The sequence below is a fragment of the Oncorhynchus keta genome, chromosome 22, assembly GCF_023373465.1.
Source record: "Oncorhynchus keta strain PuntledgeMale-10-30-2019 chromosome 22, Oket_V2, whole genome shotgun sequence".
NCBI lineage: Eukaryota > Metazoa > Chordata > Actinopteri > Salmoniformes > Salmonidae > Oncorhynchus > Oncorhynchus keta.
In genome coordinates this window covers 25,331,614-25,345,950 of record NC_068442.1, presented here as the reverse complement: position 1 = coordinate 25,345,950, position 14,337 = coordinate 25,331,614, and the positions used below count along the sequence as shown (strand labels likewise).

The window sequence follows — 14,337 nt, the reverse complement described above, 5'->3', positions numbered from 1 at the left end:
GAGACAATTGAAACATGGATCCTGTATGTGTGCCATTCAGAGGGTGAATGGGCAAGACAAAAGATTTAAGTGCCTTTGAACGGGGTATGGTAGGATGTGCAAGGCACACCGGTTTGAGTATGTCAAGAATAGCAATGCTGCTTGGTTTCCTGTGTATATCAAGAATGGTCCACCACCCAACGGACATTCAACTAACATGACAACTTTTGGAAGCATTAGTCAACATGGGACAGTATCCCTGTGGAACGCTATTGACAACTTGTAGAGTCCATGCCCTGACAAATTTAGACTGTTGAGGGAAAAACAGATTGCAACCCAATATTAGGAAGGTGATCCTAATGTTTTGTACACTCAGTGTACCTCTGGCTGTCTGTCTCTCCTTGGCTCTCTCTTCAATGCTTATTTCAGCTGGGATTTCAACTGCCATACTCCAGTAACCCCTGCTGTTATCGAGAACTACTGTAATTGATGTGATTCCCAGAGAGGGATTTGGAATGAATTATGGCTTTAGACTGTGTGTGACATAACCTCCCCGAGAGAGTATGCATTTACTCTAGTAATAACCCAAATAATTATACCTAATTTCATAAATGAACACACATCAAGTAATTCACATGTCAAAATGATGGATATAATTTTGTCAGTCTTTGGCTGGCTGTAAGTAATAGGAATACATTTCATATGAGTCTTTCCACAGGCATGCTCTTCCCTCTCTGTGATGACCTCAACAACAACTCTACGATTAGGCTAACAGAGGTCAAAATTCACACATTTTCCCTTATTTGTACTGACCATAGTACCTAATTGGGCTGCCAAATTTGATTTTGATTGGCCAATTCCACTGTATCTACATCCCATCAGCGAAAATTTGATGTTTTAATTTAATTTCTCCACAATTATTTAGTGTCTGGGGCCGAGACTAAACAGACAGCTGGCTCTTACCAGTGGAGACACACCGGAGATGTGTGTGACCAGGTCCTGACCTTGACTCTTGGCGTGTTGGAGCGTTGCGGCTGTCTGATTGTAGGCACGTCGACACACTGTGCTGGCCAGAGCCCCAAGCCTCCGGTAGCTGGGCGGAAGGCCAGGAGCACTGACACCTGACTCCTGCTCCCACAAAGCAGCAGACTCTGGGGGACAGATAAAGAGCACACAACGGCTGGACAAACGGATACAAAATGTCTCTTTTTCACTCAACAACCTAACTCAAAGCATCACATATCATCATTAGCTGACCACTCCTGATGAAGGACAAATAGGATGGACCCTCACTAAGAAAAAGCTAACAAACTTGTAAGAACTTCTAGATTCAAAACTTCTATAGCTGTTACATAAATCCTGTATCATATTTACTGACAATGTTACAGTTCATGACTTGTGAGCAGAAGGTCACTCTTTGAGTGACTATGTCTTATGTCCATGAGTTCCGAAGAAGGTACGTGCATTCAGAAAGTATTCACACATCTGGACTTTTCCCACATTTTGTTGTGTTACAACCTGAATTTAAAATGAATTAAAATTTAGATTTGTCACTGACCTGTGGAATTGTTTGACATTTTTACAAAATAATAAAAAACGGAAGTCTGTAATGGTCTTGAGTCAAAATGTATTCAACCCGTTCAAGCCAATAAGTTGCACGGACTCCCGTGTGCAATGGTGTTTAACATGATTTTTAACTGACTACGCCATTTCTGTGCACCACACATACAATAATTGAGTGTGCAAATGCCAAGAGTGTGCAAAGCTGTCATCAAGGCAAAGGGTGGATATTTTGAAGAACCTCAAATATGTTTTTGATTTGTTTAGCACTTTTTTGGTTACTACATGATTCCATATGATTTATTTCTTTGTTTTGGTCTTCACTATTATTCTACAATGTAGAAAATAGTCAAAAGAAAAGATAAACCCTGGAATGAGTAGGTGCCAAACCTTTGGTCTTGTTGTAGGGAAAACACTTCTGGCCTTACTGTGTGGAATGGGGATGTAACATTCTGTAGTTGGTCACTAGCTAGCACATTTGGGTCCTTGGAAGTGGTGGGAATGTTTGTTTTTGGTTTCACATTGGTTGTGGGAACAAAGCCATAAGCTTCCTGACCAGTAAAACTGAAGTTAAAAAAAAAAATTATGTTCTGAGAACATTTGGCCTTTTTTGGAAACAATTATTTTCAGGTTGCAGGGAGGTTCTGAGAATGTTTTATTCTGGTTCTGATAAGGTGTCCCCTAGAGGTTTTATTAACACTCTGAGAACATAAATTATAGGTCATTTGGAGGTTAGTGAATAACTACTTTAAAGCTTTTACTGAAAGTTTCAATAAGACTTTTAATAACACTGCTACCTTATTTTAAAATGACATTCTTAGAATGTTCTCTGAACTTTCCTAAAGTTCCTGTGGTTTTTATGGAAAGTTTGAGAATTTAGAGCTTATTGATGTTACTGTGCACAATAAAAAATTCAGAATATTTCCAATAACTGACAAAATAGTTATTATACAGTCTCTGAACGTTCTGAGAACGTCGTCAACTTCCGGTGAAATTGGAGGGCGCTCATTTCAAATAAATAATCATACAAATTGTGGATATTAAACATTTAGGTACATACAAGTGTCGTATATATCGGTTAAAAGCTTAAAGTCTTTTTCATCTAACTGCATTGTCTGATTTATAATAGGCTTTACAGCGAAAGCATGCCATGCGATTGTTTGAGGATGGCGCCCCACATCAACATATATTTCAATCAGCACAGATTTCACAAAAATCACAAATGGTGATTAAAATATTCACTTTTTGAAAATCTTCTGATTTGCAATCCAAAGGATCCCAGCTACAACATGCATGACCGTTTTGTTAGATAAAATCCTTCTTTATCCCAAAATGTCTATTTAGTTGGCGTCATCGATTTGAGTAATTCACTCGTTCAACATGCAGAGAAAGGAATCCAAAAGACTACCTCTAAACTTGTTGAAAAGTCAATACATTTCTATTTAATGCTTAGGTACCCTAAAATGCAATTAAACTATAATTTTTCATGCGGAGAGAAATATGTTCAACAGGAAAGCAAAATTCCTCTTCATCGCGCGCACACAGACTGATTTCCAACTCTGACTCCCAGTACTAAAACTCAAAATTCTTCCTCGTTTGGGAAGAAACAAGACTGAAACCTTGAACAAAGACTATTGACATCTAGTGGAAGCCATAGGAATTGCAATCTGGGAGCTGGATTTGGATATGACCCTATACATTCCATTGGAAGAGCATGGGGTCTCAAAAAACAACAATTCCGTTTGGTTTTTCTTTAGATTTTCTCCGACCATATCTATTGTGTTATAGTCTCATACAATATTTTAAAATTTCTACAAACTTCAGTGTTTTCTATCCAATGGTACCATTTATATGCATATCATGGCTTCTGGGCCTGAGTAACAGGCACTTTACTTTGGGCACGTCAGTCAGACAGGAAGTGTAGAAAAAAAGACCCTAGCCTGAAGAAGCTTTAGAACTCAAAAGGTATCTAAATGTAATCTTTGTAATCCCCAAAAGTAATTATTTGGCATGAGAGGGACAAAAACAATAACTAGTAATGCTGCACACTCCAAGAAAAGGTTACCATCTAACCTTTCTGGTAAAAAAAGTTATTGCTGAGGTGTAGTCACTTTCTTTTGAGGACAAGCTTAAGTATACAATACAAATGTATAAAATGTTACATTTTTATCATAATGCATTTCCTATTCAACAAAATTGTGTAAATTAGGCTTGAAAATACTTTTTTTTCTCAAAATATTGTATAGTCAATTTATACAATAAGATTACACCTTCCTTATAAAACTCAAAAATTCATATCTGTACATTTAGTGTCAGAGAAAATGTACATATTTCTTAAAGGTCTTTCCTGATCAAAACGTTTGTCCCCCCCTCCGCTGTGAACGGCTTAGAGAACTCAATAGGAACTCGCCCTTCATCTCATATCAATCTTGTCCGTCTATGACAAACAGAAAGGTTTAAAAATCTATTCATTATTTTAGATTAGCTATAAAATGTCTCAAAAAAATGTGCTACAGTGAGAAAACCACTCTCCCCTGCTGGGTTACAATGTAAGGATTACAGCCACATGTTTTGTTAGTGCCTTTATAGAAGGCAGATGAGACATACTCCTGTGCCCATGAGAGTCAGGGTGTCACGCTCGTCATAAGGATCGGACCAAGGCGCATTCGTGGTATGTATACATTCTCTTTTTAATTAATGAACAAAAACAACAAACAACCAAATGAAACGTGAAGTATACAAACTAGTGCTTACAGGCAACTCAACATGGACAAGATCCCACAACTAACAATGGGGAAACTGGCTACCTAAATATGATCCCCCCCCCAATCAGAGACAATGATAAACAGCCTTCTCTGATTGGGAACCATATCAGGCCAACATGGACATACAAAAACCCTAGATGACAAAAAACAACTAAAGTACCCACCCTAGTCACACCCTGACCTAACCAAAATATATAGAAAACAGAGAATGTAAGTAATGACAGTACCCGCCCCCCGAAAGGTGCAGACTCCAAGGCCGCAAACCTGAACCTATAGGGAGGGTCCGGGTGGGCATCTACCCTCTGTGGCGGCTCCGGTTCTGGACGCAACCCCCCCTCCTTACGCTGATCCCTCAGCTTTTGTGGAACCGGACCTTGGATCGTCGCCGGAAGCTCCGGACTGGGGAGGCGCACAGGAGATCTGATGTGTGGGACAGGTATAGGTGGAACCGGGCTGATGACACGCACCTCAGGGCGAGTGCGGGGAGGAGGCACAGGACGTTCTGGACTGTGGAGGTGCACTGGAGACCTGGAGCGTAGTGGCACAATGCGTCCTGGCTGGATGCTCACTTTAGTTTGATACGTGTGGGGCGTTGGCACAGGACGCACTAGGCTGTGAAAACGTACTGGCGATACAGTACGTAGAGCCGGCGGAGGATATCCTGGGCCGAAGAGGTGTACTGCAGACCAGGAGCGCTGAGCCGGCACAACCCATCCTGGCTGGATGCCCACTCTAGCGAGGCAAATGTGGGGAGCTGGAATAGAGCGCACCGGGCTATGAATGCGCACTGGAGACACCATGCGAGTCACTGCATAACACGGTGCCTGACCAGGCACATGCTCCCCACGGTATGCACGGGGAGTTGGCTCAAGTCTCAACCCTACCTCTGCCAATCTCCACGAGTGCCCCAACAACTGCTTTTTGGGAGCTGTCTCTTGGGCTTCCGTGCTAGCCGTCCCCCCCTATCGTCGCCATTCCTCTTTCTCTGCCTCCGCCTGCATCCATGGCAGGATCTTGTCCCCTGCCATTACCTCTTCACAGGTGCAGGATGTCCTCCACTCACTTTTCTCCCTGGCCCAGGATCCCTGCTCCTCTTGAACACGCTGCTTGGGCTATTTTTGGTGGTGGGATCTTCTATCACGTTCGTCATAAGTATCGGATCAAGGCGCAGCGTGGTATGCGTACATTCTCTTTTTAATGAATGAACAAAAACAACAAACGAAACGTGAAGCTATACAAACTAGTGCTGACAGGCAACTAAACATAGACAAGATCCCACAACGGGGAAATGGCTACCTAAATATGATCCCCAATCAGAGACAACGATAAACAGCTATCTCTGATTGGGAACCATATCAGGCCAACATAGACATATAAAAACCCTAGACCTAGAACAACTAGAGTACTCACCCGAGGCACACCCTGACCTAACCAAAATATATATAGAAAAACAGAGAATCTAAGGTCAGGGCATGACACAGGGCTACTGCTCAATGCAAGCCATTTTGATCTACGGTGTCCAAAGATCGATATAAGCAAAAATGTTAGTGGGCAACCAGTACAAGAAGCTCGCAGGTCCCCGAAACAAGGAAATTTACATGGAAGAGGTTAAGAGAACCAGGTGGGAACTTGTGTGTAATGTTCAGTGGAAGTACTGAAATTCCCAAATAACAATTGTTTCTTAACACCAGCCTTCTAATCATCAGAGCAGCACAGCATGTTCTCTGTACAGAGTATCTAAGGGATTGCTCAGCTCAGAGAGCCTATATACCACACACTGTGTGAGTGGTGCGCGTGGGATGGATGTAGTGAGGGTTGATTCACTTTGGTCAGACAGGGCCAACTGCTTATTCTGCCTGCCTATCTGAGGACGGGATCACCTGTACTCCCAGAGCAGGAGGATTAGTCTGGAGAACACCCGAGTGACTCGTCTGGCCAGACAGGGCCACAGGTAGAACCGATAATACCACTTATATAAAATGGGGGTCATTGACTTAATAATAACACTTGCAGACTGGCAGAAGTGCTTATACATTGTACCCCCTCGCACAGTATAAAAGCAAATAATAGATTGTTCAACAGCCCGAGTCAAACTCAAGAGCCCATTCAATCTGGCAGGCAGGGGGTTTGAGTAAAAGATTATTAGAATAATCTCAATTGACATTGAAATGACTAAAACCAAATTGAAACTGTAGAAATGATAATGGTTCTACATGTATAGTCTCTTCACTCTGTCCAGCTTGCTGAAGATCAGTTCAATTCCTATGGGAGACCGGTATAAAAAAACGAGTATGTTTATGTACTGTAAGTGTCACTGGATAAGAGTGTCTGACAAATAATGTAAAATGCTAACACTGATCAAATTCCAAAAGCGATGGATATGGGACAATTTTCTACACATTGACTGCGAAGAAATATAATACATTTTAATTGCTTCCCTCCAGACCTCGGTGAAGACAGAATGCTACCCGCAGGGGAAATTAGTTTGACACCCCGGTTCTACAGGTATGGTATGGGAATTCTTTATAGATTTCCTTATGGTCTAGCACATTCTCTAACAGCCAGATACGGTTCCATTTGGCAAGCCAAGTATGTATTTGGCTAATTTAGTTGAATATAATATATTTCCCTTAGATTGTAACAGACTGACTCATGCATGAGTCATCATGTGGAGGGTGAAGAGGTTGTCTAGTGCAAGTGCTAGAGAACATCTCATCTTCAGGAATTGCTTAGAGATGTTATCACTTTATCTCACTTGTCTAAATCCTGCTGTTATGTTCTTTCTGTTATGTTCTTTCTGTGTCCTGAAACAAAACATCTCCTATCACCAGTCATCTACTACAGCTTGCCTGCTGTAACCATGAAACCATAGCACTCCACTGTTTTGTTTCTCAATTGTAGGTTGCCACCTTGTGGTGAAAGTTGAAATAGCTACAGTATACCGTTTAAAAATGGGTCAGTGCGATCCGGGATCTTTGGGACGTCCCTCAACGGATAGCAACGACCCTTGTAAATGTTTAGCTCCCATTCCATGTCCTTATCTGAACTAACTCAACACAGTAAGAAGAAAAAAATATTAGGTTTGAAGTATACCAGTCTCTTCAGAGGTTCCAGGCAGAACATAGTTGACCAGACTCTCAGCCAGGGTCAGTGCAGTGTCTGCTCCCTCCCCTGCAAGGTGGACAGGCTTGCTGTTCAGGACATTGCTAAAGCCATCACTGAAGGCACTCCTGGTCAACTGGAGCCAACTGGATGCCATGCTGAGCACCTTGTCTGAGGTGCCAGCGATGGGGCTGGCGATGCCCTCCTTAGCTGTCTGCACTGTAGAGGTGACTGCATCCACTATGCCAGACGCCAGCTGTGTGAAACAGAGGAAAAAGACAGGTTTTAGGGGCAGAAGTCATGCTGTGTAACAAGCATTTTAAATTGACTCAGAAAATAGCTTCCTTGCCTTCTCAGGGGAATACTGCAGAGCTGGGATCTTCTCCTCCAGATGATCCAGCCCTTTACAGGCCAGATTGTTGGCAGCGACAACTAGAGACAATATATTGAGTTTAGAGAAGGTCATTATGTGTTTTACACTGCCGATAACCTCTGAGTATTGAACACATTGAAAGATGTTCTCTACACTGTGAAATGATTTAATCACAAATAATACGTTATTAAACATCTCCAGGAGCTAGATAGCAAAAATGCAGATGAGATCATTGTCATTTTGGCATTGCTCTCTGAGACAGAATATCTGTGGCACACCTTAGTGACATGCAAGCTGCAATCTGCCTTGGTACTTTCATTATATTGCACTCATTACAACAGATCCCTTTTCCTCACTTGCCAATGGGTTGAGCAAAGCTGTATTGCATTTCCAGATTCAAAACTTTCCTTCATGCGTGTTTATTCAAATGTTTGTGAAGTAAGCTAGAACGTGAGACAATGAAATATTTAAATTGCCCAATTTATCATGAAATCTCAAAGTCTACTTGTCACCAGAGAACAGTTTTGCAATTCGTGAATGTGAGTTCAGGACACAGAGTTCATCCAATATAAATTACATTTCACAACCAGGAAATGTAACATCCCAAGAGAGAGTTTCATGACAACTGTGTGTTCTCCCCATCAACAAGTAGAACATAGAAACAGTCAAACCAAGTCTTGTAGACCTGGCTCAGTATACAAAACCTGGCTCTACTAAGAGCTGGCCCTAGCCCAGGCGTACGGCACGACACATTCCCAGACTCAACAGCACAACGGATTTGTTGTCACTACAGATGATCAAACAAACAGCAAACACTCTCAGTGAGAATGAGCTCATTTACTCCTTTTCATGTATTGCACTTCACAGCATCTACATGTATTGAAGGATTACTTTTGGAGGTACTGCATGTTCAGGTTACTGTAGTAGATGGACATCACAATCAGGTAATGGTACTGCAGTGTGAAGCAGTATAGACTATTGTACTGTAGTAGCTGAACATATGGTTAATGAACTGATTACACAGCCTATCTATTTGTCTGGACTGGTGGCAGGGTGACTAACAATTTTTGCAGTGCAGCAATTGATGACAGTTAGCACTAAGGCAGGGAATCAGTGTGCTCACTCTGGGTCTCCAGTCGGTCGATGGCAGGCTGGATGCTCCACACTGCCAGACTGCTGGCGGTCCTGGCCCCCCTCTCATACACCCCACACACAGAGCAGAGGAGCGGGTGGGTCTGCTTGGTGCTAGTGTAGGTCCTCTCAATAACCTCATAGGTAGAGCTCACTGCAGGTAGGCTTAGGAGTCTGACAAACACATTGTCCTGAGAGACATGGAACAACAATTCACTCCTCAAGCTGAGACAGACATGCTCAACTCTGTCAATGTGCATACCTACTGTAGTAGGCTACATATATACATAACTGTTATTATAGTCTGTCAGAGATTTACAGATGAGGGTTAGGATATTGTACTGTAGTGGAATTATGTTACAGTTACATCAGGGCATGAACATGTAGTTGTAAACTGTTTGGAAACCTTACCTTTTCCTGGGCTTTAGTGGATGCTGTTTTCTCTGGAGCCATGACTGATCAACTAGGCCTATGTGAATAACATAATGATGAATCATTGTTGCACCTGAAGCAAGTTTGGAACTACTACCAGCATATTGACTTGTAGAAACATTTTATATTGAATATATTATTAGGCTACTACTACATAAACCAGAAATTTAAAAAAATCAAATGTAATATGAATAGAAACTAACCGTCTAGTGTTGAGTCCCGCTGAAGACCGTGGCACATTTAATTTGGTGAGGGACAGAAGAACTATACAGATACAACCTGGGGAAAAAGCCTGCTCATCACGCCCACTTAAAGGAGAAGTCTACCCAAAATCCAGAATCTCCCAAGTGGTTCCAAACCTTGAAACTATTTCAGTGGAGTTCCCCTCTCTCTCCCTGGATTGCAGAACTGAGACAGCTGCAAAAACAGGTCATGTGACTCGTGATATTCCTGGATGCAGTCCTCGCTCCTCTCCGTTGTCAGTGAATGCATGATTTACAAATCTGCAAACTGTTGGCAAAATCATTGTTTTATTGAATTCGTACGGCCAAATTTGCTATTTTTGTCAAAAGTACATTTGGCACTTTTCAACCAGATTTGTGATTATTTTCTATTATTATTGTATGTAGCCCTCATAGGGAAAACCCTACTCATTATATGCCAATATATGGAGCTGTCTTCAGTATCCTCACTATTTCCAACCCCCCCAAATCAAGCTGGAAATCAAGCTCCATATAAGGGCATATCGTGACATATCGTGACATTTCTAAATAGAAGGGTTTCCCCCATGAGGGCGCTCATGCACAGATTTGACCCATCTCCACTTCTGTGTCAGTCAGCTACCTAAAATAAAAAATGTAATTATCGCAAATATTTAACCAGGAAAAGTCAACATATTGTGACTCAAAAAAGTATTTTTAGACAAAAACAGCTCATTTCAATAAAACAATGTATTTGCTTACAGGGCACAGATTTGTGAATCATGCATTCGCTGACAACAGAGCAGAGTGAGGCCTGCATCCAGCAATGTCACAAATCATGTGACCCCTTTTTTCAGCTGTCTCAGTTCTGCACTCCAGGGAGAGAGAGGGGGAGAGGGCAAACTCCACTAAACTACACTGAACAAAAATATACACGCAACATGCAACAATTTCAAAGAATTTACTGAGTTACAGTTTATATAAGTAAATCAGTCATTTGAAATAAATACATTAGGCCCTAATCTATAGATTTCACATGACTGGGAGTACAGATATGTATCTGTTGGTCACAGATACACTACATTACTAAAAGTATGTGGACACCTGCTTGTCTAACATCTCATTCCAAAATAATGGGTATTAATATGGATTTGGTCCCCCCTTTGCTGCAATAACAACCTCCACACTCATGGGAAGGCTTTCCACTAGATGTTGGAACATTGCTGCGGGGAGTTGTTTCCATTTAGCCACAAGAGCATTAGCGAGGTCGGGCAATGATGTTGGCTGATTAGGCCTGGCTCGCAGTTGGCATTCCAATTCATCCAAAATGTGTTCGATGGGGTTGAGGTCAAGACTCTGTGCAGGCCAGTCAAGTTCTTCCACACCGATCTCAACAAACCATTTCTGTATGGATCTCGCTTTCTTCATGGGGGCATTTTCATGTTGAAACAGGAAAGGGCCTTCCCCAAACTGTTTCCACAAAGTTGGAAGCACAGAATCATCTAGAAAGTATGCTGTAGTGTTAAGATTCCCCATCATTAGAACTAAGAGGCCTAGCCCGAACCATGTAAAACTGCCCCAGACCACCAAATTTTACAGTTGGCACTATGCATTCGGGGCAGATAGCATTAACCTGGCATCGTACAAATCCAGATTCATCCGTCGGACTGCCAGGTGGGTAGGTACCAACATAACCGACATGCTGATCTTCAACAAGGGGGCACCTCAGGGGTGCGTGCTCAGTCACCTCCTCTACTCCCTGTTCACTCATGACTGCATAGCCAGGCATGACTCCAACACCATCTTTAAGTTGGCTGATGACATAACAGTGGTGGGCCTGATCACCGACAACGATGAGACAGCCTATAGGGAGAAAGTCAGAGACCTCAACGTGATCAAGACAAAGGAGATGATATTGGACTACAGGAAAAGGAGGACTGAGCATGCCCCCATTCTCATCGACGGGGCTGCAGTGGAGCGGGTTGAGAGCTTCAGGTTCTTAGGTGTCCACATCAAAAAACTATCATGGTCCAAACACACCAAGACAGTGAAGAGGGCACTACAAAGCCTATTCAGCCTCAAGAGTCTGAATATATTTGGCATGGGTCCTCAGATCCTCAAAAAGTTATTCAACATCTAGAGCACTGGTTGCATCACTGCCTGGTATGGCAACTGCTCAGCCTCCAACAGCAAGGCACTACAGAGGGTAGTGATATGGCCCAGTACATCACTGGGCGCACGCTTCCTTCCATCCTGGGCCTGTAGGTCCAAAAGACGTCTTAACAGCTTCTACCAAGCCATACAACTGCTGAACAGCTAATCAAATGGCTACCCAGACTATTTGCATTGCCACCCCCCTCTACCTACATGTATATATTACCTCAATTACCTCGACTAACCGGTGCCTCCGCACATTGACTCTGTACTGGTACCCCCTGTATATAGCCTCGCTATTGTTATTTTACTGCTGCTCTTTAATTATTTGTTACTTTTATTTTTATTGCATTTTTTACTTAACACTTATTTTTCTTAAAACTGCGTTTTTGGTTAAAAGCTTGTAAGTAAGAATGTCACTGTAAGGTCTATACCTATTGTATTCAGCGCATGTGACAAATAACATTTGATTTCATTTGATTTGAAGTGTGATTCAACACTCCAGAGAATGCGTTTCCACTGTTGCAGAGTCCAATGGCGTCAAGCTTTACACCACTCCAACAGACGCTGCTTCCCATGTTCTTGTTGTTTTCGGCAACAAATAATTTTAAAACATTTATTTTGGGGTCTTCATACATTTTCCCCTCATATTTGTTCTAGCGTTTGTCTACGATGTGTGTAGAAGGCTCTGATGATGGAGTGACCAAGCATTGTTCTAATTCCCTTTTCAAGTTTGTCCCCTCCACATCCACTCAATGAGGGATATTATTGAGAAGACAGGTCTGAAAGATCCCAGACTAAATCAGGAGTATTTTTTTAGGTTAGCCCCAAAGAAATTATAGTCTGGATATTGATCAGTGTATGACTCAATTTATTAATGCTTTCATCCAATGGAGCTGACAGCAAATCCCTTGACAATAAGTATGCGTGTCAATAAGCATCCTTTAGGAAATGACACCTCTTCTTGACAAAGGGGCTGGATATGCCATGTAGATTCCTTTATGATGTTCGGAAGGATTCATGTTGGGCTCATGAGTGTTCAAAACATGACTGATGTATACATAAATGTATTCTGCTCCATACAACACATCTCAGCATGGCAGGTGTAACAGAGTAAGAAAATATATCCTGTTTGCCCAAATGAGTTTAATAAGCATTGCATTCATGTTATTGAGTTTCTGTTTAAACATGCCATATAGTTGTATTGATTCCTATTGACATACTGTATTCCATTCATCACTTGACTGACATTGTGTAGTTGGTTGACAATATTTCACTCTGACTGCTCTATTGTTGTTGCGACTGTTTTGTGCTGATAGAGTGTACGGTAGGTTGGAAATGCTTCTCTACTACTTTCCCAGTTAAAGGCATGGTCTCTTGATATAATTATGTCCAAACTGTCACAGAATGTGTATGAACTAATGTACAACGTAATGACAAGTAGTTTGTTGTAATGTAAAATGTATTTTGGTTGTTTTAACTGAGTTTTTATGCTAACTTGTTAGCTATGCTAGCTCTCGTCCTGTTAGACATGTACTGTATGTATACTGTTAGATAGCTTGTTTTCAACATGTGTGTGCCATTCAAACCTAGAAGGTTAGACATTTTTGCATTTAAAAAAATATAATTTTATGTTGTAGGAGAGTGAGAGAAGCCGTAAGTCAACTAACACTATGGTGTTGGTTATTGCCTGTCCCAGGTATGTGATTGAATGTGTTGTCTATGGAGAATTGTAATTGTTCTATGTAATTATTGTTGGCTATTTTTATTGTATAATTTTACATGGAGCTCAGGCATTATGAAAGAAAAATGAAAGATACTATTTGATCAAAACAAGAATACCATAACAGACTGTTAAGTGCTGATGGAGTGTGAAAGAAGCAATAACTCAACTAACACCGTGTGTTGTCTGTCCCAGAATAAAATAATTTCATGGGCTCCAGTACCATCGTGTCCGTGCATGCTGATTAGTTGCCTTGGAATGGAGTCAGAACCAAAAGGTTACAATTGGTTACAATCGGATCAGCCGATTGCCTAGGGACATCTGCAGCATCGCCGTGTATCCAGGGCATCACAAGTGGATTTCCTTTCGTTTTTGTACCTTTCGTATTATAGGGAGTTCTCTCTGAATTCTCTGAATTTCTCTATTTGTTATTTTCAGAGTATATTTCTCAGTCATTTGAGTCGTATTTTTAAACAGTCTCTCACCCAGCATTGAATAAAACAATTATTTTACACATTTTATTTGGGATATTTTACTATTAATACCATGGCAGAAGGTATTGATAGAACCAGACCAGGTAAAGGTTATGGTGGCACTAGGCCCAAAGTCTCAGTGCACTTTGCTGACCCTAGCTCAGTCCTTGATTTACCAGATCTTGGAAACTACTGTGAATATGACACCGTACACTTCAACACCAGGCCCTCTAGTGACCCAGCTACAGAGTTAGGTGTGTTGATGGAGAAGTTAGGCGAGCACATAGGAGACTCAGTGACAGCCAGACTACTATTTGAGGGTGAATGTGGGAAAGCAACTCAGCCCTCCAGATGTCACAGTGGCTCAGCCAACTCCAGCCCACAGGGTACAAACCTAGATCTATCTCAGTTGAATGTAATCCTGAAATCTAATGCCAAGGATACA

The 14,337-nt window shown here is 41.7% G+C and overlaps 1 protein-coding gene across 2 annotated transcripts in view; it reads right to left on the bottom strand.

Moving 5' to 3' along the window:
* plin1 (perilipin 1) overlaps nt 1-9,759 on the bottom strand; it is a 32,079-nt gene extending 22,320 nt beyond the window's left edge. The window contains exons 1-6 of one of the 2 annotated variants that reach the window (XM_035798566.2): nt 9,546-9,759; nt 9,322-9,379; nt 8,903-9,101; nt 7,756-7,838; nt 7,398-7,662; nt 943-1,130 (exon numbers count right to left, since the gene is read on the bottom strand). In XM_035798566.2, coding sequence (XP_035654459.1) covers nt 943-1,130; nt 7,398-7,662; nt 7,756-7,838; nt 8,903-9,101; nt 9,322-9,363 — 777 coding nt within the window. In that variant the 5' untranslated portion in view covers nt 9,364-9,379; nt 9,546-9,759. The remainder of the gene's footprint in view (nt 1-942; nt 1,131-7,397; nt 7,663-7,755; nt 7,839-8,902; nt 9,102-9,321; nt 9,380-9,545) is intronic. The other variant, XM_035798565.2, reaches the window with a different exon arrangement.
* Between the last annotated feature and the right edge of the window lie 4,578 nt (nt 9,760-14,337).